This window comes from Schistocerca piceifrons, chromosome 8 (assembly GCF_021461385.2).
Source record: "Schistocerca piceifrons isolate TAMUIC-IGC-003096 chromosome 8, iqSchPice1.1, whole genome shotgun sequence".
In the NCBI taxonomy this organism is placed as follows: domain Eukaryota; kingdom Metazoa; phylum Arthropoda; class Insecta; order Orthoptera; family Acrididae; genus Schistocerca; species Schistocerca piceifrons.
In genome coordinates this window covers 161,214,479-161,242,124 of record NC_060145.1, presented here as the reverse complement: position 1 = coordinate 161,242,124, position 27,646 = coordinate 161,214,479, and the positions used below count along the sequence as shown (strand labels likewise).

Sequence of the window (27,646 nt, the reverse complement as noted above, 5' to 3'; positions counted from 1 at the left end):
TAAGCTAACCACATTGATGAAAAGTCCTGTTAAGATGTTTGCAGTACTCCTGCAATGCAAACTGTTTAGTTCCTCATTGTCTAGGAGGCAAAATGTCCCACAGTAGCATCTAGCACTGGTTGCTGTGGTACACAGAGCTTACAGTAACAGAGCTATAGCAGTGCTACCACCAAGCTAGAAGATCCAGTGTTGTCAAACTCATAACTCATCCACTGATGGCTAAAGTTTCATAGCTTATAGATTCCTATGGTCAAGATGAGCATTGATAATATCACAACTAAAAACTGCCAAAACTACCACTGATTAATAGATAACGCAGGAAAAGACCGATTGTTACTTACCGTAAAGAAGACATGTTAAGTTGCAGACAATCAAAATTAAAAGATGCTTACATATAGCTTTCAGCCACAGCCTTCATCAGTAAAAGAGAAACACACACACCATTCACAAACACAAGCAAGCACACCTCATGCAAACATGTACACCATCTCCAGCATCTCAGGATGGAATGCAACATCACATGAGACAGAGAAAAATGGAGAGGAGTGAGAAAAGACAAGCAGATGCATTGACAGAGGGCTGCAAATAAACAGGGTGGGAGATAAGAACGGGGAGGAGATGATGGTACAAAGGAGGTGGAAACTGTTGGGTGGAGGGTGTGAGACAGTTACCATAGGTTGAGGGCAGGATAATTACGGGAGTGGAGAACACGTTATAACGATAACTCCCATCTGCGCAGTTCAGAAAAGCTGATGGTGGAGGGAAGGATCCAGATGGCTTGGGTAGTGAAGCATCCACTGAAATAAAGTGAGTTGTGTTCAGCTTCATGTCGTGCCACAAGGTTATCTACTTTGCTCTTGGCCACAGTTTGGCAGGGACTGTTCACCCTGGTGGACAGCTAGTTGGTAGTCACACCAGCATAAAAATCTGTGCAATGATTTCAGTGGAGCATGGCTGCTTTCACAGGTTGACCAGCCCCTGGTGAGGTAGGATAAACCTCTGACAGGACTGGAAAAGGAATTGCTGGGTGGGTGGATTGAGCAGATTTTTCAACTGGTTCTTCCACGGGGCTATGATCCTTGTGACAAGAGGTTGGGATTGGGATTGGCATAGGGATAGACTAGAATGTTGTGGAGGTTGGGTAGGCGGTGGAACACCACTTTAGGAGGGGTGGGAAGTATCTCGAGTAGGATGTCCCTCATTTCAGGGCACGACAATAGGTAATCAAAGCTCTAGCAAAGGTTGTTGTTCAGTCGTTCCAGTCCGTGGTGGTACTGGGTGATAAAGAGGACACTCCTTTGCAATGGGTTCTTGGGGGTGGTGGGAGGACTGGGGGTGTGAGGGTAAATGGCACGGGAGATTTGTTTCCAGACTAGGTCTGGGGGATGGCAAGACCCTCAGCGCACTGAGCATGGAAGTTTTTGTCACTGCAACCATGGTGGCCCCGGGTGGCCAGACTGTATGGGAAGGACTTTTTGGTGTGAAAGGGATGACAGCTGTCAAAATGCAGACAGCCTCCACAACATCCTAGTCCATCCCTATGCCACTCCCAATCTCAAACCCTTGGCACAAGAATCATATGCCTGTGGAAGAACCAGGTGCAAAACCTGCCCAATCCCTCTAACCAGCACTTCCTATTCCAGTCCTGCCACAGGTTTATCCTACCTCATAAAGAGCCAGGCCACCTGTGACAGCAGCCATGTCATTGACCAGCTCTGCTGCAATCATTGCACAGCTTTTTATATTGTTATCACTACCAGCCAGCTGTCCCCACAGCCTCCTGACAATGCACCTGTTGGCATTCTAGTCCCTGCATACTCCACCAGGCAGTGTTGTTCTCTGTGTTCTCTGCTCCCGCCCCCGCCCCCTCCCCACCCATACACCATCCCTTCACCTTCCTCACCCCCTCCAGATTGCTGCTTGCATCCCACATGATGCTGCATTCCGGTCCGAGACACTGTAGTTGGCAGCCATGTGCGCTTGAGGTGTGCTGGTGTGTGTGTGTGTGTGTGTGTGTGTGTGTGTGTGTGTGTGTGTGTGTGTGTGTGTGTGTTTTCTTTATGGTAAGTAGCAATTTTGTCTTTTCCTACATTGTTGATATTCCCACCTGGGGTGTCCATTGACTGATTGACAGATGCAACACATGTATGAGAGGTCGCGGACCAATATAAATCATTAAATTCTAATCTTCCATCTCTTTAACTGAAAGGTACACTTAGATAATATCCTCAAAATTTTTTAGACGAACAATATCCCTGATTGAAGAAAAACCACCATTACTACTAAATAGAAAATGGAGTTTGTATATAAGATTATGGAAGTCAGTTGCTTCACATGGGTTAAAATCTTGATATATTGAGCACAAGTTCTTAGTTAAAATTTTAAGTATTGTCATAGCCATTTTCTGGAAATAATAGAGGGAAAAATTGTACAATAATATTTATACATTACAATTATTTCTTGAGAAACTTACTTTTATCCTGGCTATGAAGATTTTAAACTGGGTTTTACATTCCATCCTCTACAGAAGCTACAGGGAAGCAAGGTACAAACCTACTTCTTTGGTAGGTATCTTCCAACAGGTATCAGTTGTACACTTTCAGCTTTCCTTTGCCCTTTGTCTCTTCCTTGCTCTGCTGTTAATGCCATCCATTTGCAGAATTAATAGAATATTCTGGGCTGTTACGCTGTGATTAAACGGATTTCACATTAAAACTCAAAATTTCATCCCCATCTGCAGACGACATTTTCAATTGGAATCATAGTTTCTTTGAGTGTCTGATTCACATCCTGGTTTGGTACTGACTGCAGCAAAATTCCATTTAGTACAATTCATTTTACACATGTCCCCATGCAGTGACATGTAGTCACATACTTTGAATACCCAAGTGCATCTGGCTGTTACCAGTTGCTGTTGTCTGCTTGGTGGAAGATTAGTAGATATTATCTTCAGCACCGGGATCCAGATCTCATCAGTATCATGCCCTCCTCCTCTCTTTTGAAATTCCTGGGATATTTAACAACATCTATGGCTTCTCTGTATAGCCATTCATGGTATGTGCTCATGGCAGTCAGTACTTGAGTCCTATCAAAGACAGATATGGAGGTCTCCTGTCTGCAAACCATGTTCTGTAACAACTGATCTGTCAGTCCCTCCCCACCTACAGTTGCCTTTGTGCTCTTCTAGTCGTCTTTTGACTGTCCTTTTCATAGTATCCATGTACACCTCCTCACAACTACACGGAATTCAATAAATTCCTGTTACTTTCAGTGGCTTGCTAGTATCCTTGGCTAATTTTATGTGATCCTTTACCTTGTGGGTGAATTTGTAGACCACCATGATGTTCTGTTTTGTCAAGATTTTTTTTCTATGCTGTCAGTAACATCCTTAATGAAAGGCAGAAAAACTTTCCATTTACCAGGCACTTGTGCATCGCTATGGTTTTTGTGCAACAGTCGCAACACTCTTTTTACCTCAGCGGACAGATAACCATTCTTGAGCAATACACTGGTGAGGTGTTTTACTTCTGCAATATTTGTTGTGGGTCATGGTAAAAATCCCAGCATAGGTAAGGGCCTGTGTGTGTGTGTGTGTGTGTGTGTGTGTGTGTGTGTGTGTGTGTGTGTGTGTGTGTGTGTTTCTCCCCCCCTCCTTGTGTCTGCGTATGTGCAGATGGATGTGTGTGTGTGTGTGTGTGTGTGCGCGCGCGCGAGTGTATACTTGTCCTTTTCCCCCCCTAAGGTAAGTCTTTCCGCTCCCGGGATTGGAATGACTCCTTACCCTCTCCCTTAAAACCCACATCCTTTCGTCTTTCCCTCTCCTTCCCTCTTTCCTGACGAAGCAACCGTTGGTTGTGAAAGCTAGAATTTTGTGTGTATGTTTGTGTGTCTATCGATGTGCCAGCACTTTCGTTTGCTAAGTCACATCATCTTTGTTTTTAGATATGAAAGTATTTGTGTAGAGGTTCATTATTAGGTGAGCCTGAAGCACACATCATGGAGTGCTGTTGCAGATCCATTTGGAACATAAAGACACATTATTAGCACATGAACTAAGTGACCATACAATACACCACAGAAATCTGTGTGTTACAATGATTACATTAAAATCACCAAATGGTCAACTGTTCAACTGAAAGGAGGAAGAACAGGAAACTTTGAAAATGAGATCCATGACTAACCCAGATGTTTCTACACTGAAGCATCCATTTCCTCGTCCTGTGCTGGGATCAGTGTATGAGTGCCAAAGCCAGTTATGTATAATTATGTATAATTATGTATAATTTATATTACATATAAAGTATAATTACATATTATTTACACAAAACTTTAGTCTCTTTTCATCTGGGCACAGGTGCCTCAGATTTGTTTGTAGGTAATGCCTTCAATGGAGAAGTAATTGTGGGTGAGGATATAGTTAATCATGGTGACTAGGAAGGAGTTTGTCAGTTTGGAATCCATCGGGCATTGGAAAAGGTAGCGTCCAACAGCGGTAAGGTTTTGGGCATTAGAGATGTCAGTGTAAAGGGAGGTGGCAACAATAGTGACGAGCAGAGCACTGTTAGGTAAAGGGACAGAAACTGTGGAGAGGTGGTAATAGGTTGAAGGTGTTGGTCCCTGCAATATATTCTACGTTCCCGTAACCCTCCTGGCCTCAACCTTCGTTAATCATTGCCCTCATCCATCCAGCCTCTCTGTTCTCATTCCTGCAGTATACAGCCCTCATTCCACCATTGCACCCAGTCTTTTTACTTCTCTTGTTTTCCGCCCTCCCCCCCCCCCCACCCCCCACCCCTACCCATCTCTCCCCAGCCCTCCCGTCTCACCTCCCAACTGCACATAGCTGCCTTATCCTCTCTCCACCTAGTCCCTGCACACTCCCTAGCAGCACTGCACTGTCTGTCACACCTACCCTAATATCCCTCCCCTCCCTGTCCCACCCTCCTCCTTACCCCCACTTCCATCATGCAATGGTGCTACTTCTCACAATGTGGCTACAGTTACCTGTGACTGCAGTCATATGACGAAGGCCTTATCGACTGAAAGCTTTATTTGTGACAATCTTTTTCTTGTGCCTATCTGCGACTCAGCATCTCCGCTATATGGTGGGTGGCAACTTTCCTTTCTATAATATTGTTTCTTACTGGTTTCAATATGTGCTTGCACAAATAACAATCGCATTCTTCACTTGGAAGAAGCATGTTACTGCTATCTCATTCCATGACAATGACACTTCCAACACCAAATATCTATTACATTGCATGACAATAAAAACACACACACACACACACACACACACACACACTTAACAGGTTACTCTTACATTTAATCATTAGAGCCAGCACTCTGCTTTAGGTCTTGTTTTCCATCGCAATGGACCTTGCCATAATGTGAAATTTTTTGATGAAATGTAAGCTATTAATAATAGAAACGAGGCCACTGCTTTGAACACTGAGATGCAAAACTTATAAAAGTGTTATTTTGAAAGTAGATCTATCACATGAACAAATGTATTCACCTAAGTGGCTGTGTGTTCAGTATGTCCTAATATATTTTCCTCTGTCCCAATTAAGATATATTTTTCATAAAGTAGTATCTCTAGCTCCCTCTCTCAAACCTCCAGAGAAGTGTTGAAATATGACCGTCCAAAAGACTGTGGGGAACAAAGTGTAACTGTCGCACTGTAGTCAGAATATATGATGCATATTGCACATTCATCACTAAATACAGAAATGAATTAAAAACAATACTGTTAATTTATTTATAAGATATATTCATCCTGTGAAACAATTAAGAATGAATGAAGCAATAGAAACACATGTGGTTTTCCTCCACCTTCTTCACACACTAATAATTTATCTCCTCCTCCTGCTTGCTTTAGAGACATTTGAAAAGCATACCTGAGATCCTATACTAAGTCCTGATGACGTTCTACGATGGCCAAGAGGAATCTTAAGAATGAAATTAGATTCACCGTCTGCATGGTTTTCTTCTTGGGCATCATAAAACTCATTCTCATCATCATCATCTGATGGCGATGAATGTGTAGGATCTGTGAAATGATGATAATGCTACAGCAAAACCACAAATTACAGAGATTCTGTTGTTGAAATTGATATGTGTTGTACCAAAAACTATACAAACTTATAGAACAAATTAAGATTACTTTCAAGCAGTGAATTACAACTCTCCCCCCCTCCCCCACCTCTCTCTCTCTCTCTCTCTCTCTCTCTCTCTCTCTCTCTCTCTCTCTCACACACACACACACACACACACACACACACACACACACACACACACACAGAGAGAGAGAGAGAGAGAGAGAGAGAGAGAGAGAGAGAGAGAGAGAGAGAGAGAGAGACTACTGGTGCTTTATTTGCTCATTTTTTCCATCTGCTGCTCTCTCATATACAGATGAATTTTGGCACCAATTTTTATTTTGTACATTTCTTTCGATGTTTCTTCTTCTTATTCAATCAAACTATTTCCTTCTCACTCACTTCTGATGCCATTACATGAAATTATTAATCTGTTTTCCATATTTTTTCTAGAAAAGCAAATAAAAAAACTAACGCATGAACTCCTTTCTTTTGTTCCTAATATCGTACTATAATGGATACAACACTACATCCCATGTCATCCTCTACATACTGTTTCTCATTATGGCTTTTCTTGAGATGCACGTTTTCTGTAACTGAAACCATTTCAGCCAGGTTGTACAACTGCCAGTTAGAGTGAAAGTATGTGAACAAAATATCTAAGATGACAAAAATATCAGACAGAAGAAGTCAATTTTTTACACATTTTTAATGGTGTTACATTATTATAAAGCACCTGTACTAACACACTGCTCAAGATGCCAAATGAAACTGTGTATGGAAACTGGCTGTAGCAAAATCTTTGTTGATAACATAATTCTATCATCAATTAATTAGATTCATAACTATCTTAAGAAATCAATAACCACATGTGAATTTGCCTGTTTAGGAAATGACAAAATGATGTTTGAGCATCATCACAGAAGTATTCAATAATGTTCAGTTTTAATAGTTTTATTGTCAAACAGTACCTTGGTAAGGCCATCGTTACAAGAGTTCTTGAAACCTGAAGACTAATGTTTCTTACAATAATTCCACGTAACACACATTGCAGGTCTGATGCATCACTGTAATCCCTTGTATTTCCTTCAATATGGATTATAATCCCCTTCACCATCTTGCTCCATATGGAAGGATCACTTGTATGTGCCTTGGAAGGGACACATGTTTTTGTCCATATCGCCTACCACTTTGTCACTACAACTCTTTTCTGCTTTTGTTTTATTGCAGTTTCACTCTGGATATCCTTGTTCTCACACAATATTTGAAGGATGCAATGAACCATCATCATACAGTGTAATTTCATAACGGAATAGGGAGTGAAGACCTTTAGCAGTATTTGACAAAAAGGCTGTGTAGTGGGAGGAGGAGGAGGGGGGAATACATCGTACTGCAGTATCTTGTATGAGGGGCATTCTATTGGTTGTCACACTAACACAGTAATGCAGCCCACATAATATAATCTTCAGAAAGTATGACTGTATGAAATATTGTGAAGTTTCAGAGATGAATGTTTAGTTGTTTGTTTGTGAAGATTGTGCAAACAATTACAGAGAATAAAACTGGATATTAGCTGTATTAAATTACTCAATCACAAAAGGTTTAAACCCAACAAACACAAACCAGGTGTTAATCGATTCATCACTGAAGGATTTGTCCACTTCATTTTTGACAGTTAAGAAGTGAGTTGTTGACACACTAACACCTGCATGGGATTGTAACAAAAATTTAAAATGTCATACTCAGTTATCAACGACTGATGGTATCTGAACTCAATGGCATTGCGAAGGTCTTGTCAGTCCATGTCAGAGCCTCATTTTGCTTAAAGATTTTGGTTTGATAAAGACATCCAGTCAGAGTATGCTGTAACTGTTACAGTTAACTGCTGACATTGTTTATGGCCACAAAAACATTTCTAATTAGAGCAGAAGACCACAGCAATGGCTCTCAATCTCTAAGCTTATTCTACAATGAAAGAATAATGTGATGTGTCAGTTCTCAACACTACATCAGCCTCAACACAGGAGCAGCAAGAAGCAGCTGCCCAGTCTGCAGCAGCAGGTAGGGCGGGAAAGAATATTATCATAGCATGACAGAAAAGTGTCATTTTCTCCATCTTAACCCAGAAAGATAGTTTAGTATCCAATCAAGTAACAATGATGTGATTCTTCAATTTCTCCAGGCGTATTTTATGACGAAATAAACCTCGGGTGAATAGCCTGGTACGAGTGTGCATAGGACACAATCTTTCGGCAATCGACCACGTTGCCATCATCAGATGCGCTGATGTACTGACCGGCGGTGGGCCGGCGCCATGTATACATAGGACAATCCCCCTACTGCTTCTCTTTCAGGTGCTTCCTATAAGTCGGTGAGGTCCGTGCCCCGTGTGTGGTCAAGGTACAGCTTCCGTTCTCCCGCCGTCTGGGCGCTGCGTCCTAGGTCTTCTTGTTCAGGAGGGTCTGCTGGCACTGCTCTCGTTATTCTTCCCTCCTCCACCGAAGTCGGTACACTCTGGGAAATATCCTTTTTCTTTTTAATCCGGGCGATCGCGGGTTCCCACGCCTTGCTAAGGATGTTACCACTGTCACGATTTAGTTGTGGCTCCCTTACTCTGATCTCTATGGCTTCTTTGACGACACAGTCCCAGTATTTGGAAGTTTGTGTCAGGAATTTGGTTTGCTCATAATCCACGCTGTGGAGTACCAAACAGGCAATGCTCAGCGATTTCTGACTTACTGGGCTGTTGCAGTCTAGTGAGCCGTTGATGTTCTCGGCATCGGTCCTCAATGGTACGAATGGTCTGCACTATGTATACACTACCGCATTGACAAGGTATCCGATAAACCCTTGATTTACGTAGACCAAGGTTGTCCTTGACACTACCAAGAAGGCTCTTGGTTTTGCTAGGAGGACGGAGAATGGTTTTCACTTGATGTTTATGTAAAATGCATCCAATTTTTCTGGATAAGGCCCCACAAAACGGAATAATAGCCAAGGCCACCTCCTCCTGACGTTCATCCTCAGTTTCCGCCAGTGCTGCAGGTGTGGGATGTAGAGCATTCTGAATTTGCCCTTCCTTGTAACCGTTCCTCCGAAACACGGTCTTCAGATGGTCGAATTCTCGTTGGAGACTGTCCTTGTCGGAGATGGTGTGAGCTCTGTGTACAAGAGTTTTGAGCACGCCATTCTTTTGTGCCGGGTGGTGGCAGATATCCGCATGTAGGTAAAAATCGGTGTGCGTCTTCTTCCTATACACGCTGTGGCCCAAAGTGCCGTCAGCTCGTCTTCTAATCGAAACATCTAGGAAAGGGAGCATCGCATCCATTTCGATCTCCATGATGAACTTAATATTCTTGTGTCTGCAGTTGAGATGTGTGAGGAAGTCTGCCAGTTTATCTCTTCCATGTGGCCAGATAACGAAGGTATCATCCACATATCTGAAGAAACAGGTGGGTTTTAGATGTGCTGATTCAAGAGCTTCCTCCTCGAAATGTTCCATGTACATATTTGCGACAACGGGTGAGAGTGGACTCCCCATGGCTACTCCTCTCTGCTCGTAGTATTCACTGTCAAATAAGAAGTAAGTTTATGTCAGAACATGCCTGAAAAGGTTGGTGGTCTCTTCATCAAATTTCTAGCTGATGAGTTCCAAGGATTCTTGTAACAGAACTTTAGTGAACAGAGATACCACGTCGAAGCTCACCAGTATGTCAGAATCCTTAAGCGTAAGGTTGCTGATGCGTCCCAGGAAATCCACGGAGTTACAGATATGGTGTGTACATCTCCCAACGTAAGGGCTACGCAGTTGTTTGAGGTGCTTGGCAAGAAGGTATATTGGGGCACCAATATTGCTGACAATGGGGCATAACGGAATCGATTCCTTGTGCACCTTCGCCAGTCCGTAAAGTCTAGGAGGAACAGCAGCCTTTGATCGCATTTTACGTAAACACTTAGTGAAAACCATCTTCCATCCTCCTAGCAAAACCAAGAGCCTTCTTTGTAGTGTCAAGGACAACCTTGGTCTACGTAAATCAGGGGTTTACCAGATACCTTGCCAATTGGGTAGTGTATACATAGGGCATACCATTCATACTATTGAGGACCGATGCCAAGAACATCAACGGCACACTAGACTGCAACAGCCCAGTAAGTCGGCATCGCTGAGCATTGCCTGTCGGAACTCCACAGCATGGATTATGACCAAACCAAAGTCCTGATACAGACTTCCAAATACTGGGACTGTGTCATCAAAGAAGCCATAAAGATCAGAGTACTGGAGCCACAACCAAATCGTGACAGCGGTTACATCCTTAGCAAGGTGTGGGAACCCGCGATCACCCGGATTAAGAAGAAAAAGGATATTTCCCAGAGTGTACCGACTTCGGGGGAGGAGGGAAGAATAATGAGAGCGGTGCCAACAGACCATCCTGAACGAGAAGACCTAGGACGCAGCGCCCAGACGGCGGGAGGACGGAAGCTGTACCTGGACCGCGTGCGGGGAGTGGACCGCACCGACTCATAGGAAGCATCTGAGGGATGAGCGGGAGGGGGATCGTCCTATGTATACACGGCGCCGGCCCACCGCCGGTCATTATATCAGCGCACCTGATGATGGCAACATGGTCGATTGCCGAAATATTGTGTCCTATGCACACTCATACCAGGCTGTTCACCTGAGATTTATTTCGTCATGTAACAATGACATTTCATTTTCTACAACATTGACAATTGATATGACTAGATCTTTTCATTTAATGGATTAGTTTTGGCACAAAATGAATCTCTCCCGACTGATTCAGCCTATTCCCCTAAGCCCTGCTCTCCACGGTCATGGTGTCCTTTAACATGTGTTCCACAACTGTCACACTACATGCCATTAAATTTATTTACAATTGACTTAAATTATTATCAAAGAACACTAAATGCAGCAAATATTTTTTCATATTCTTCTGGCCAACAAGTGGGACTAATTCAATGGAAATGAAATCAGCGTTTGGCGTCACTGGCCGGGAGGCCTCTTACAGGGCAGCTCCGACCGCTTTGGTGTAGGTCTTATTATATTCGATGCCACATTGAGTGACCTGCATGCTGGATGGGGACGAATAGATGATGAAGACAACACAACATCCAGTCCCTGAGTGGAGAAAATCCCCAACCCAGCCGGGAATCGAACCCAGACCCCTTAGGACGCCATTCCGTCGGCGGACCTGAGGTCTCAAGATTGCAGGTGAATGATGATTCTCGTCATAATATTTCAGCTGACAACCAGGCAGTTGAAATCTCTCAGCTGGGAGTTGAGATCATCCAGTTGCAATCCCGAAACAACATGTGGCACTCATTACACAGGGAAAACTTCAAGTTACACTAATTTTCAATATGTATTGTATACAGACTAATTTCATTTTCTGCAGAAAAGTTTCCATACTTCATAAAATTGATCCTGTTGCAAGCTGCTTAGAAAAGTGTAGTGCTTGAATAGGCTTTTTTTAAAAAATAGCATGATTCATGTTCTCCTTGTTAAATAATCTGCAATAGGTTGTTCTGACCCTGCAAGTGAAATTCACAAATTTCTGAGCACCCCCATAGTAGTTCTTGGCAACTCCATTTGGACACCATTTTTGCTGCCTATTAGTGATCTTAAACTCTCAGCGTTCAGTGAGGTACAGAATCAACTTACAAAACATCTGTTTTTTCCTTGGCATTCTGGCGAATTCCTGAACCAATTTAATGTTGCCGACTTTTCCTCGATATTATGTATCCAAAGAAAGAAGGAAACTTTAATGTTTAATTTCCATTGTTGACAAGATCATTAGAGATAGAGTATAAGCAAAGTGTGGACAATACAGAGAAGAAATCATTCCACATTTGCCTTAAATGGTTAATAGAATCCACAGAGAATCTAACTACGAATGGTGAGAGAGGTATTTGAATTTCAATTGTCTTTTTATTGGGTGTTCTCTGTGAATTAGTACACTGCACACAGCTGAAATATGTGGATATGCACCAATGTGCAAGTGCTCACCATGTGGTTTTAAGGGAATAATATATGACAATGAGTTACACAGCAACTGCTTTCAGTAAAGTAGTAGGTGTGTGCTGATAACATTGTAGACATCTTTAAAGAGCACTGATTGAACAGAAAACTATATGGCAAGAACTTTGGGTTAAAATGAGACATGTCTCTTCAGTTTGGGCTAAAGCTACGGGACAACTGATAGGGTGCATCATGTTAAAATGTTTAGTGGAAAAACAATCTACACCAAGCAGAGACTGCACTTTTTTCACTTTTTTAATCATAAGACTTTCAGTTTGTAGACATCTTAACACAAGGAAACATAATTACTTTGATGTGTGTGTGGGAATTCAGAAGAAACTCCACAGTCGATGAGCCATATTCCATCCTATAGGGTGAAGGAGGACACTTTTCTACAGCACGACAACACAAAGCTTAACTACATCCAGCAAATGAATGAAGGGAACATAAAAGTAGAATGGACAATTTTGACTTTTTACCCTTACAGCTCTGTCACAGCATCATCTTATATCATCTTCATCTTATAATAATTGAAAATACGGTTCATGTGAAAGCTGTTTAGCTGTGGTGTATCAGGGATTCCTGTGCTTGCAATCAGACTCTAACCCAAAGTTAGCATAAAGTAATTTGCAAGGATGGAGAATATTAGGACAGATGACTTCGTTTATTTTAGCTTAAGTTTATTAACACACCAGTGGATCAATAAAGCAGTAAAATTCAAAAAAAAATGTTTTTAAGAAGTGTTGGGTATTTCCTGTTGTGTAATACTCATAACAGGGAAACCAAAATATTTACTTACTAGGCATATTTTGATTGGGAATTTGATGTTCTTTGGCCGCCTGCTCTAGATGCGAGTGCTGTCGTGCCAACTGCTCTACAACTTCTTCCAGCCGGAGCCTCTGCTCCCTTTCATGCTGCAGCATGCGTTGCCATTTACGTCCCTGTGACTGCGCTAGTTCCAGGTACTCACTGCATGTCTACAACAAAAAAGAAGAACTAAGAATAATTATTTATTAGTTATAAGAAATATGTCAGAATAGAATCCCCCTTGCTTCCTTAATAAAATGACACAATCCCAGTAAGAAGTAGAATGAAGTGACAACTGTTACACAGAATTTGAATATAACATCTAATTTGTCTTGTTAAAACTAATGAGTTATTTAGACAACATTAATATTTTTCAAATTATGTCTTAATGTTTGTACTTCAAAGTATCAATTGGGAACATATCTGCCTGATGGCACAAATGTTTAAAAAAGTTATCAACAATATTAGGAAAAGGATGGGTTGCTACTCATCATAAAGATGATACATTGAGTTGCAGACAGGCATAGTGAAAAAGACTGTTACACACTTAGCTTTCGGCCAAAGCCTTGTTCAGAAAAGAAAAAGAATGGAAAGAAAACACGCACACATTCACACAAGTAAGCAAACTCACGCACACATGAGCACTCTCTCTAGACATTGCGGCCACAATGCAATGATGTCGTATCAATTGGAAGCAGTGTTGGAAGTGGAGAGGTGAAGGCAGAGGGATATTAGGGAAGGGAGATGTGAACGCAGAGGGATACTAGGGAAGGGAGATGTGAAGGCGAAGGGATAGTAGGGAAGGGAGAGGTGAAGGCGAAGGGATAGTAGGGTACAGAAAGGGCGAGAGGCATCAGCACTGCCTGATGGAATAAGCAGGGACTAGATGGTGGCCAGACAAAAGTGCCTGTCGTGGCTTCAGGAGGCTGTCGGGAATGAAAGGGTGGGTGGTGGGGGGAATGGGGACTGGAAAAGGAGAGTAGTAAAGAGGAGTAAAGAATGGTGGCACTGGCAGAGACCAGAACACAATGAAGGTGGGGGACATGATTTTGAAGGAGGTGATAGAATGCACGGGGCGGAAACTGTTGGTTGAAGGTGTGGGCAGAATAGGTTACCTTAGCTTGGGGCCAGGATGATTTGAGGAATGGATAATGTGTTGTAAGGATAACTCCTCTCCCCTGCAGTTCAGAGAAGATGGTGGTGGGGAGGAGGATCTATATGGCCCAAGTTGTGAAGCAACCACTGAAATCAAACATGTTATGTTCACTGGAATCAAACATGTTATGTTCAGCTGCATATTATGTCACAGGGTGGTCAACTTTGTTCTTGGCCACATTATGGCAGTGGCCATTCATCCTTGTAGAGAGCTAGTTGGTAGTCATACTGACACAAAAAGGATTGCAGTGATTATGGCAGAGCTGGTATGTGACATTGCTGCTTTCACAGGTTGCCTGGCCTCTGATGGAGCAGGACAAGCCTGTGACAGAACTGGGATAGGAAGTGCTAGTTGGTTGGATTGAACAGGTCTTACACTTGAGTCTTCCACAGGGATGTGATACCAGTGGCAATGGGATGGGTTTGGGAGTGGCATAATGATGGACTAGGGTGTTGTGGAGGGTGGGTGGGTGACGAAACACAACTTTAGGGAGGCATGAGAAGGATCTTTGGTAAGAAGTCTCTTATTTCAGGACTTGATGGCAGACAATCAAAGACCTGCAGAAGGATGTGCTCTGGTATAAGGTGCTACTGGGTAACAAAGGGGGTGCACTCCTTTGTAGCGATTTCTTGAGGATGGTGGTTTTTGGAGCAATGGCACAGGAGATCTATTTGCAGACTAGGTCTGGGGGATAGTGCCGGTCTGTGATGGCCTTTGTGAGACTTCCAGCATACTGGGCAAGGGAGTTCTTGTCACAGCACATACACTGTCCCCAAGTGGCCAGGTTGTATGGTAGGGATGTTTTGTGTGGAAGGGATGGCAGCTGACATATTGCAGCTACTGTTGGTGGTTGGTGAGTTTAATGTGGACAGTGGTTTGAATGGAGCCATCAGAGAGGATGAGGTGGTGTTCAGTCACCCACTCAACCTGCACAACATCCTATTCCACCCCTATGTTACTCTAAATCCTAACCTCTTGCCACAGTGATCATATCCCTTGGAAGACCCAGGTGCAAGACCTGCCCGATCCAACCACCCATCACTTCCTATTCCAGTCCTCTCATAGGCTTATCCTACTCCATCAGAGGGTGGGACACCTGTGAAAGCTGCCATGTCATATACCAGCTCTGCTGCAATCATTACACAGTTTTTATATATTGGTATGACCACCACACAGCTGTCACCATGGCAAATGGGCATCACCAAACTGTGGCCAAAGAGTAAAGTAGACAACATGCTTGATTTCAATGGCTACTTCACAAACCAGGCTGTCTGAATCCTCCCCTCTACCACCAACTTCTCTGAACTACAGAGACAGGAATCATCCTTACATCATCATCCGTTCTCCAAAAATCATCGTCACCTCAATATAAATTTACCAACTGTCCCCACACCCTCCACCCAGCAATTTCCGCCCCTCTGTACTATCACATCTTACCAATTCATGTCTGCTACCTTCATTGTGCTCCGCTCTCTACCGACACCACTGGTCATTTTCCCTCTCTACTGCTCTCCTTTTCCACCCCCCCCCCCCCCATCTGTCCCCCAATATCCCGAACCCACAACGGACAGCCTTGTCTGGCCACCATCTATTCCCTGTGTGCTCCGTCAGGTAGCAATGACTCCTCCTCCTCCTCCCCCCACCCACCCATGCCCAGTTATTCCTCAACACTGCCCGCACCATTCCACACAACAGCGTTCACAGAGAGTGGTCATGTATGCATGAGGTATGTTCGCTTGTGTGAAAGTGTGCATGTTTTCTTTTCTTTTCTGAAGAAGACTTTTGCCTAAAGTTAAGTGTGTAACAATCCTTTCTTTATGGCTGTCTGCAACTTAACATGTCATCTTTATGGTGAGCAGCAATCTTTTCTTTTCATAATGTTGTTGATATTCCAAAACGGAATTTCCATTGTTTAAAAAAAATTGATCAAGATGAACTGAAACACAAATGAGACACATTTAAAAATGTGATGTTAAGTTAGAAACAATTTTCAACACCAATATCAATGTATAAAAAAAGGGCAATATATTACAAAGACAAAACATAATACACTGCTCTGCAAAACTTAAGGAAGAGATACATAATATATCATGAGTTATTAAATACTTAGAGGAAATGAATGAAAGTGCAGGAGCATGTCGCCAGAGATCTCCCAGTCATGCACAGATATCTGTACGTCATGACGTGAGGTCTGCACGACTACAGAGCCAAATGGGGCTGGCTCCACAATATGAGCCAATCAAAGGAACAGGAAATCAATGAGCAGTTACTGTGCACTGTGGTGGTGATCTGCAATACATCATGGCCCAGAAACGACATTTAGTTGACCTCAGTTGGGAAAGAAACATCAGTACCTTGAAAGGAGGACAAACTGACGAGTATGGCCCAGGAGTTTGGTACTGCTCACAGCATTGTTTCATGTGTGGAGAGCATTCAGAATCACAGGCACAGCTACCCAAAGGAGGGCAGGTAGTCAGTCATGGTCAACTACAGCAGCAGGTGATGGCTATGTTGCGCAAAAAGCAAGAAGGAATCAATGTCAAATAGTGGGTGAAACTGCCACCATATTTAACAGGACTGCAAAGCATGCAATCTCCTGCACGACAGTGGCATGGCAATTGTATAGGGTGGTCCCTTTTTCCAATGTCCAGTATTATTCCATTGATAACTTCACACTGGCAGCACCATTTGTGATGGAGCCAAGAACATGTGGAATGCACCAATGACTATTGGGGGTAACATGCTCTTATGGGATGAGAGCAAATTCACTCTGAGTAGTGATTCTGGATGTACCCTCATATGATGAGAGATGGGAACACACTATGTACCCTGGAACATTTTGGTGGTTCAGGTGTTATGATGTGGGGAGGCATGATGTCCTGTGGGTGTACTAATCTGTGAACATGGTGTACTCACTGGCGAACATTATTGCAACACTGTACTCCTTCCCCATTGTATTTTTTTATGGGTACATTTAGCAATGACTTCAATTTTATAGATAACAAAATGTGAGCACATCAAACAGCACAGATAGAGCAGCTCTTGGAAATGAGGATATTCAGCAAATAAACTGGCCTGTCGGTTCCCATTGAGCACGTGGGAGATGCATTAGGGAGATACGCTGAAGAGCCAAAGAAACTGGCACACCTGCCAATATTGTGCAGCCCCATGTCCCCCCTCCCCCTTTCAGTCAGTCTTCACTCACACTGTCTGCTTTGCACTTTCTCTCTTCCTCTGTTCTCTGTGCCAGAGCAAGTTTCTTAACATTGTGAGCCTGCTGCCTTTATCTTCTAGCCATCAGCCACTCTTTGCTACAACCCTCCCTCCCCTATCCGGCCTCTTTTCTCCACTCTTCCACTTCACCCGATACAATCCCTCACCTCAGACAAGCTGCATTGTTGACATCCTGGGTTGTCAGATGTTCTGCCAGATATCAGCATCGTACTCGCACAATATTTCGGCAATGTAACTCATAACTTTCATCTGGTACGACCTGACACTGCTCCTTGGATTGACTTGGTCCAGTATTTATGTCTGTGGCCTTCTTCCTCCACTGATGGTTGCAGGCATTCCCTCTACGCCTGACCGCTGCGATCTTCTGGAATGTTGTCGTTCTGTTTTCGATCCGCTGGGTGTTCCCTCTGCAGTCTGCGCCCGTTGTTTTCCATCCGCTGCAGTTCTGTGTGTTCCCTCTGTGGTCCGTGCCCACCAGACCCGCTCCTGGGTATTCCATCTATGGTCTGGTACGTTCCCCCCTTCAGACTGTTCCTGCTCACTGCTATCTGCTGGAGTATTGCCATTCCGGTTTCAGTCCGCTGCGACTCTGGATGTTCCCTCTGTGGACTGCACCCGTCATTTTCCATTGGCTGTGGTTCTGGGTGTTCCCTCTGCAATCTGCACCCATTGGATCCTCTCCTGGACATTCCCTCTTCGGTGTGCCGCATCTGGCACTCTGCCTGGTGCTTGTTTTCCATATCCACGCCGTCTGTTGTTCTGTCTGTTGAGTAGCTGTCCCTGCTGCTCCTTTAAAAATTCTAGAGCAGGATCCCAGGCTCTACTTAGTTGGTAGCCCATGTCATGGTTCATGAGATTGTCAGTCACTTTTATCTCAGTCAAGCACTTCACCAATAGAAGAACGGAAGGCATGGATATGGAAAATAATCACCAGACAAAGTGTCAGGTGTAATAGGCCAAAGATGGAACATTCAGGAGCAGATCTGATGGGCACAGACCTTAGAGGGAACATCCAAAACCACAGCAGACGGAAAATGATGGGCACGGACCGCAAAGGGAACACCCAGTATCACAGCGGACCAAAAATTGAACAGCAATGTTCCAAAAGAGCACAGTTATCGGGTGCAGATAGCAGAGGGAACGCGTGCAACTGCCGGTGGAGGAGGGAGGCCACAGACTAAACAGTGGATTAGGTCCAATTGAGGGGCAGCCTCAGGTCGCACCTGACGAAGGTTACGAGCTATGTTACTGAAATATTGTGTGAGTATGATGCCAATATCTGACAGAACACCCAACAATCCAAGGTGTCATTAGACAGCCGGGAATGCCTGAGAGTTACATAAAGCTGCAGTGTTGGCTGGGACAATTCAAGTGTGTGTGTGTGTGTGTGTGTGTGTGTGTGTGTGTGTGTGTGTGTGTGTGTGTGGGCGCGCGCGCGCACACACACTGTACTACTAACACCTGAAGAAGAAGACTAGTCTGAAAGCTTAGTAACATTTTCAGTCTTGTCTATGTGCCACTGAACAGTCAATGCCATTACTGTACACACTGTTACCTTTACTCTCTACACCTGTACTACTATTTACAGACAGGAAACTGTTTGACATTGTTACCAAAAATTCTCAATAAATTCTTGACTAAATTATTTCAAATTATTACATGATACTCTAATAAGTGTTTGGATGGACACAGGCTACATTTTTACATTTTATATGGTGTACAAACATATACAGTACATGAAGACGGAAGTTAGTTTAGCCTACATAAATTTGGAAACATTCTTGATCTATTTACTTTGCATTTTTATGATACTCCAATAAACATTAGGATGGACAGAGGCTATATATTTTTAAAACATATATGCTACATAAATATATGTATAATTGGCAAACATTATTAGCAAAAATTTCGAAAAGTTCTAGACCAATCCACTTCTCATTTTTACACAACATTCTAACAAACATTCAGATGAATATAGACTATATAATTTTTTAAACAACAATGTATAGGTTTTCTGTTAAAACCTGCTGTGAGGAAAAAAATGCTGCGCTGTGCTTGAAAATGTGTAACTTTTTTACGGCAGTTAGTTGTAACTACAATATCAGGGCATTTGAACAATTAGGCAAATTGTTTCTCCCATGCATATTCTTTCTTCTTACAGATAATTTTAAACAAAAATTGTATACACAATAATGTGTTGTTTTCTTCCTCATAGTCTATTTTAACAGGAAAGTTGTATTTATGGCCTAACAGCTTACACTCAGAATACTACTATGGAATCTGAATCATCCAAAACTGTGTAATCTTATACACTCACAGATCAAAATTATATGAAATACTGTCACTGAAGCTACTATCCTCACAGATCCAGCAGCTGGGGAAGTCCCTCTCATACCCCATATACCAATGATCCCAACAGATTTATCCATTCGTTTTAAGCAATTCCAATTCCCAATCACGGTTTTGTTTGCAGTACCAATAAACAAGGCTTAAGCTCAGATAGAGGGGTAAGAGGAGATGGAAGGAGTGAAGGAAAGCGATGAACATAGAAAGGGGGAGGGTGGAGATTACCTGTATTTAGCAACTGCAAAGCATTTATGGATTTACTATTTATTTATACTCCGCAAAGAACTTATTGCCATTTATGTGTTGCTTTATTCTCTATTATTGTCGTAATGTGACCAAACGTTCTTTTACTTGAAAATATTGTTGTGTGCGTGAGATCATGAATTTGTACAAAAAATACTACGTCTGCAGTAATATAGTTGCTGTGTAATCCACTTACATTACATGTAGTAAGTAGCATTTTCACATGTTGGAGGCCACACATTTTTAAGTCACTTGCAACAGATGCTTCAACATCATGCGATAGAAATATAGTATTCTAAGTGTGTGAAATTTGAGCAATTGATGACTGTTTCTTAAAAGTATTTGTTTAATTCATATTAACAGACTGTATCAAATGAGTACCAATGACAAATATTCCACAACAATTACTTCAGTAGTGGAACCTCAAATGCATCCAGATAAATAGTGAATGGCAATTTCCTACACTTTTACTTAAGCAAATTAGTTGTGACAGCAATGGTTGCAATAAGTGTTACTATTCAACACAGGGGTCTTAAATGTGAGGGGGAAAAAGTTGGAGCATTAGTATTTGGAACAAAAGTACAATGTACACTGTGCCTATAATCCATCACAAAAATACACCTGATGTGAACATTGCACTATGTATTCTTCCGTGTTTGCTGGAACATCATAGGATTTCCATTTCACGTGGGACTGCAGCCAAACTGTCTCGAGTACTGTCAAGTACGATAATATGGGTACGTTTTGTGCTGTGCTTTACGTGCACATCGACTTAGCGGTAATACAGGAACCCAGATTTACCGGCGCTTGTAACTTGGACAGCACTGGCCGGTCAGCTGGTACAGCCAGCCTGCAGTGATGTGGGCAGCTACAGTTCACACGTAAAGAGAGACTAGCAGAGGAGCAATATAGCTTCAAATGTCATTTAATCTTTAATCAGAATGAAATAATACACTGCAAATCTCCCACAGTATGCTCCTTACGCGACTAGATGAAAACCGCAACACATTGTTTTTCGCTCAATTGTAATTAAAAACAAGAATGATGAAAATTCCTGATTTAACCTCAGGGTAATTTTTCTGGAAAAGCTGTGTGTAACGTAAGAGAGTATTGAACAATTTCACCGTATAGTTAAATACTGAAGCCACTGACGGCATAACTTAGTCAGTCGTCTGGTAATCTCTTAGCTGCTTCCGTATCCGAATACGAGAAATACATTTCAGTTCTGGAAGTGTAACCTGCTACTCTGATAATAGGCCTATCAACAACAGAATCCATGAAGCCAACCACGCGCAGCATTTTCTCTTCTTTTATGACGAGCCGTTGGGCAGTGACATGTGAAAAAGCTGGGTGCATTAGTTCCAGTATGTCTGGCAGCTTAAAAGTCATTTTGCTTCTCGGGCCAAATCCCGCGGCTTAGCTCCAGATCAGTTCTGTTGGGTTCATATTGTAATGTAGTGTAAAAATGCAGTATTTGCACGATGTGCTCGATGCTGTGAAAATGATTGTTCTTCATGTTTCTACGGTATTTATCTACCTTGGTGGTATAAAACGATGGACACAGTACAAATAAAGAGGATTTGGTTTTTCATTTTTGCCTTAAAAAATTAAATTATGTTTTCTTAATTTAAACAACCTTTATGAACAGTCTTTCATAAACGTCGATAATTAAGAATCTGTATTTGAAATGGAAACAGGAATTTCGCGTCCAATATGTAGTTAGAAACAAGATGTGCATTATTCATAAAAAAATTATGAGTTTTATAATTACGAGATGTAGGTATTTCAAACTGAATGACGAAAAAAAAAAAAGATATGAGGGAGATTTGAACAACCGCACGAATTACCGCATTTGGTTGGCATTCCATTACGCTACCGACTGTGCTCAATGTTCAATAAACGTTAAACCTAGTTTACATGATGACATTGGGTTGCGCCACTCGTTGCGTGGATTGAGTTGCGCGCAAGTGGTTTCATTCCTGACTGTGGACACGGCGACACCAATATACACTTCAGTTTCGTCGTTTTGAGGTCCCTGAGTCGTGCCTGAAATGAAATTTTTGGCAGCTGCACGTCGCACGAGTTGTGGCGGAGTTAAAGCTTGTTGCGTGGAATCGCTGCATAAGAAAAAAATTAGAAACGTGTTTCGATTCGTGACTGGATGAAGGAACGACGTCAGCTCGATTGCTCAGCATCCTTGCTGAAATAATTTATAACGGAAAATCCAAAAAGTCCTTTTAGTTATCTTAGAATGTCACCAGAACTGAGCACGCTTCTTCTAAATAGAGTTAATTATGCGACAAGGAATAAAGGTACTGTAATGCACGAAGCTCTGCCGCCAGAACTGAAGTTACATATCATAATTATTGCCTGCATTACAATCGAGAACACTCGGCATGCTATTAAGATACGGGTTTAGTAGGTGATTACACTTTTTCATTAACACCAATAATTATTAACATTAACAGTAATAATTATTAACATTAGCAACAATAATTATTCGAAGCAGGCTGCATTAAGAAGAGAATGGTTTCCAAACTACTCTCTTGAAGATAGATCTTGTCCAGTGGCAATATTTCAAATGGTTCAAATGGCTCTGGGCACTGTGGGACTTAACTTCTGAGGTCATCAGTCCCCTAGAACTTAGAACTATTTAAACCTAACTAACCTAAGGACATCACACACATCCTGCTCGAATCTGCAATCGTAGCGGTCGAGCGGTTCCAGACTGAAGCGCCTAGAACCGCTCGGCCACGCCGGCCGGCCGGAAATATTTCAAAATTCACACATATGTGAATGGGGAGCACTGTAACGACATTTTAAATTGATGAATACTGAATAAAGAATGCCGCTTCTAGAGCGCCTCAGGTTCTCTAGCCGCTTCTTGAATTTGTATAGCCTTCCTGCTGTCAACAATATTCCTTAACAAAGAGTTGGCCGACTCGAACGATGGGATTTTAGTCTTGTAGGCGAGAGCATATCCACAGCTAGAATTACACTTGCTTGTATTTTTTTAAATTCAGTTGTATATATGCTCCTAACTCAATAAATTTTGCCCTGCAGCTCAGATAGTGTCAAACCATCTATGTTATAATCGCACATGATGGTCCCAGCGGCAGCAAATAAGTTGCTTATCTTTGTAATCAGCATCACTGAAATCCCACAAACACATATGCAAAGCATAGATATCTAAAATGCGAACATAATTCTCCGTTCCCCACTTCAATATTTCAGTTTGCCTACACTCCACGAATGACGAAGAAATTGAAGAAATGTATGATGAAATAAAAGAAATTATTCAGACTGTGAAGGGAGACGAAAATTTAATAGTCATGGGTGACTGGAATTCGAGTGTAGGAAATGGGAGAGAAGGAAACATAGTAGGTGAATATGGATTGGGGGACAGAAATGAAAGAGGAAGCCGCCTGGTCGAATTTTGCACAGAGCACAACATAATCATAACTAACACTTGGTTTAAGAATCATGAAAGAAGGTTGTATACATGGAAGAATCCTGGAGATACTAAAAGGTATCAGATAGATTATATAATGGTAAGACAGAGATTTAGGAACCAGGTTTTAAATTGTAAGACATTTCCAGGGGCAGATGTGGACTCTGACCACAATCTATTGGTTATGACCTGTAGATTAAAACTGAAGAAACTGCAAAAAGGTGGGAATTTAAGGAGATGGGACCTGGATAAACTAAAAGAACCAGAGGTTGTACAGAGATTCAGGGAGAGCATAAGGGAGCAATTGACAGGAATGGGGGAAATAAATACAGTAGAAGAAGAATGGGTAGCTTTGAGGGATGAAGTAGTGAAGGCAGCAGAGGATCAAGTAGGTAAAAAGACGAGGGCTAGTAGAAATCCTTGGGTAACAGAAGAAATACTGAATTTAATTGATGAAAGGAGAAAATATGAAAATGCAGTAAGTGAAACAGGCAAAAAGGAATACAAACGTCTCAAAAATGAGATCGACAGGAAGTGCAAAATGGCTAAGCAGGGATGGCTAGAGGACAAATGTAAGGATGTAGAGGCCTATCTCACTAGGGGTAAGATAGATACCGCCTACAGGAAAATTAAAGAGACCTTTGGAGATAAGAGAACGACTTGTATGAATATCAAGAGCTCAGATGGAAACCCAGTTCTAAGCAAAGAAGGGAAAGCAGAAAGATGGAAGGAATATATAGAGGGTCTATACAAGGGCGATGTACTTGAGGACAATATTATGGAAATGGAAGAGGATGTAGATGAAGATGAAATGGGAGATATGATACTGCGTGAAGAGTTTGACAGAGCACTGAAAGACCTGAGTCGAAACAAGGCCCCCGGAGTAGACAATATTCCATTGGAACTACTGACGGCCGTGGGAGAGCCAGTCCTGACAAAACTCTACCATCTGGTGAGCAAGATGTATGAAACAGGCGAAATACCCTCAGACTTCAAGAAGAATATAATAATTCCAATCCCAAAGAAAGCAGGTGTTGACAGATGTGAAAATTACCGAACTATTAGCTTAATAAGTCACAGCTGCAAAATACTAACACGAATTCTTTACAGACGAATGCAAAAACTAGTAGAAGCCAACCTCGGGGAAGATCCGTTTGGATTCCGTAGAAACACTGGAACACGTGAGGCAATACTGACCTTACGACTTATATTAGAAGAAAGATTAAGGAAAGGCAAACCTACGTTTCTAGCATTTGTAGACTTAGAGAAAGCTTTTGACAATGTTGACTGGAATACTCTCTTTCAAATTCTAAAGGTGGCAGGGGTAAAATACAGGGAGCGAAAGGCTATTTACAATTTGTACAGAAACCAGATGGCAGTTATAAGAGTCGAGGGACATGAAAGGGAAGCAGTGGTTGGGAAGGGAGTAAGACAGGGTTGTAGCCTCTCCCCGATGTTGTTCAATCTGTATATTGAGCAAGCAGTAAAGGAAACAAAAGAAAAATTCGGAGTAGGTATTAAAATTCATGGAGAAGAAATAAAAACTTTGAGGTTCGCCGATGACATTGTAATTCTGTCAGAGACAGCAAAGGACTTGGAAGAGCAGTTGAATGGAATGGACAGTGTCTTGAAAGGAGGATATAAGATGAACATCAACAAAAGCAAAACAAGGATAATGAAATGTAGTCTAATTAAGTCGGGTGATGCTGAGGGAATTAGATTAGGAAATGAGACACTTAAAGTAGTAAAGGAGTTTTGCTATTTAGGGAGCAAAATAACTGATGATGGTCGAAGTAGAGAGGATATAAAATGTAGGCTGGCTATGGCAAGGAAAGCGTTTCTGAAGAAGAGAAATTTGTTAACATCTAGTATTGATTTAAGTGTCAGGAAGTCATTTCTGAAAGTATTCGTATGGAGTGTAGCCATGTATGGAAGTGAAACATGGACGATAAATAGTTTGGACAAGAAGAGAATAGAAGCTTTCGAAATGTGGTGCTACAGAAGAATGCTGAAGATTAGATGGGTAGATCACATAACTAATGAGGAAGTATTGAATAGGATTGGGGAGAAGAGAAGTTTGTGGCACAACTTGACCAGAAGAAGGGATCGGTTGGTAGGACATGTTCTGAGGCATCAAGGGATCACCAATTTAGTATTGGAGGGCAGCGTGGAGGGTAAAAATCGTAGAGGGAGACCAAGAGATGAATACACTAAGCAGATTCAGAAGGATGTAGGTTGCAGTAGGTACTGGGAGATGAAAAAGCTTGCACAGGATAGAGTAGCATGGAGAGCTGCATCAAACCAGTCTCAGGACTGAAGACCACAACAACAACAACAACACTCCACGAACACACGTAGCATCAAAACTCATGCAACTAGTGTCACCAAAGTTGGAACACGCCGAAAATGTTTAGTTTCACCAATGAGTTGCGCAAAAGCGCATGCGCAGTGGCCGGTAGCGCAGTTGCCTGTAACCTAGTGTCGTCGTGTAAACTAGGCTTTAGTTAATCACCTGCGTTACATACAACCCCTTCAAAGCCTATTATCTCCATAAATTTATGAAAAAACGTTAAGAACAACCTATTTCAAGGCACTTTTTAACTGTGTTCCATGCGTGTGTTTCACTATAGAACAGAAAGAAGCCTCAATTATTTTCATACTGCGTATTAGCAGCGCGACAACCGGAGCAAACGCTGGGACTGTACACGATTTTTGAAATACAAACTATGTAGCTAAAGCGTGATTACGAAAAACTTTGATGGCTGTTAATACGTTTGATCTTAAAGTTTCCTTTAATGTAACTTAGTAAAACGATATCTAATACGTAAGTATGACCAACTCCAAGAGCGTAACGACACCAGTGTACGTGAGCTACGGCTTCTGACCAATCATCGCGCTTGTGTTTGTTACGTTTATTCTTATGATGAACGGATTATTGTGCCAGGTGGCCACACCAAATGGTTCAAGACATTGGAGAGCAATTTTCAATTAGCAATAGCAAGCAAACCATGACTTGTTCCATGATACCAAAATAAATTTTTTATTTGCATCCTTTATCATTTCTAGCAAATTAGCTATTTGGAATATGGACAACACTGTTATAAAACAAGTATTACGATCAAATTAAATTATACAATAAAATGTAACACACAAAAGACTTACATACAAAACTTGTTTTTATTGTGTTGATTGAGCATTTCAACTGTATTCAAGATTACAAATGATGTCTGTTCAAAAAATTCTACCACAACATAATTTTGCTCCAATGGTGTGTTGGAGTGAACTGCTGTTGGCATCCTTGCACGCACCTTTGTTTAATGTGTAACTGCAAAAGTTTCACTGTTGTATGTCTGTTATTGTTCAGTGCTGTATTGAACAGAATATTGTGTCAAAGTTTGAGATGGCAGAGTTAGAGGGGCAATGTGTTTGCATTTAATTTTATGTGAAACTCAAGGAAACCTTTACAAACACACACCAAATGATCCAGGTAGCCTACAGGGATGAGTGCTTAGGCTGTACTCGTACTGTTATGAATGGTTCACATGTTTTAAAAATGGCCAGAGGGAAGTTAAAGATGACCCTCATTCAGGATGTGCTTTCAACATCTATTGACGATGCTTAGGTCAGAAATGTCGTATCAATAAAAGACTAACTGTGCAACAGATTGCAGAAAAATGTAATATTTCAGTTGGATCATGTCATGAGATCCTGACACTGCATCTTGGAATGCATCGTGTTGCTGCAAATTTCTTCTATGGTCCACGAGTCAAGACCAGAAAGATCTTTGCCTCGCAATCTGTGAAGAGCTTTTGGATTTTGCAAATGAGAATGAGATGTTCCTTAAGAGATTCATAAAGGGTGACAAGACGTGGGTCTACAGTTATGATGCTGAGACCAAGGTTCAGTCTTCAGAATGGATCACAAAGGATTCTCGAAGACAAAAAAAAAAAGCTTGTCAGATCAGGTCAAATGTCATAGCCATGCTGATACTTTTCTTTAACTTTGAAGGATTAATTCATCATTAATTTGTGCCAAGGGGCAAACTGTTAATCAATGGTACTATCAGGACATGTTGTGACACCTGCAAGAAAATGTGAGAAGGAAACAGCCTGAAATGTGGCGAAGACAACTCACTGCTCTTGCCTCACACTAATGCACTCACACGTTCATCCGTATTGGTGCATGACTATTCCATAAAAAACGAAATCACTGTGCTGCCTCATCCTTCGTACTTTCCAGACCTGACCCTGTGGACTTCTATTTCCAAAGTTGAA

At 41.9% G+C, this 27,646-nt stretch overlaps 1 protein-coding gene across 4 annotated transcripts in view; it reads right to left on the bottom strand.

Moving 5' to 3' along the window:
* LOC124711207 (oxysterol-binding protein 1) overlaps positions 1–27,646 on the bottom strand; it is a 306,892-nt gene that overhangs the window by 170,068 nt on the left and 109,178 nt on the right. For all 4 annotated transcript variants that reach the window (XM_047241150.1, XM_047241152.1, XM_047241151.1 and 1 more), the window contains 2 exons: positions 12,935–13,112; positions 5,901–6,052 (listed from right to left, as the gene is read on the bottom strand). In XM_047241150.1, coding sequence (XP_047097106.1) covers positions 5,901–6,052; positions 12,935–13,112 — 330 coding nt within the window. The remainder of the gene's footprint in view (positions 1–5,900; positions 6,053–12,934; positions 13,113–27,646) is intronic.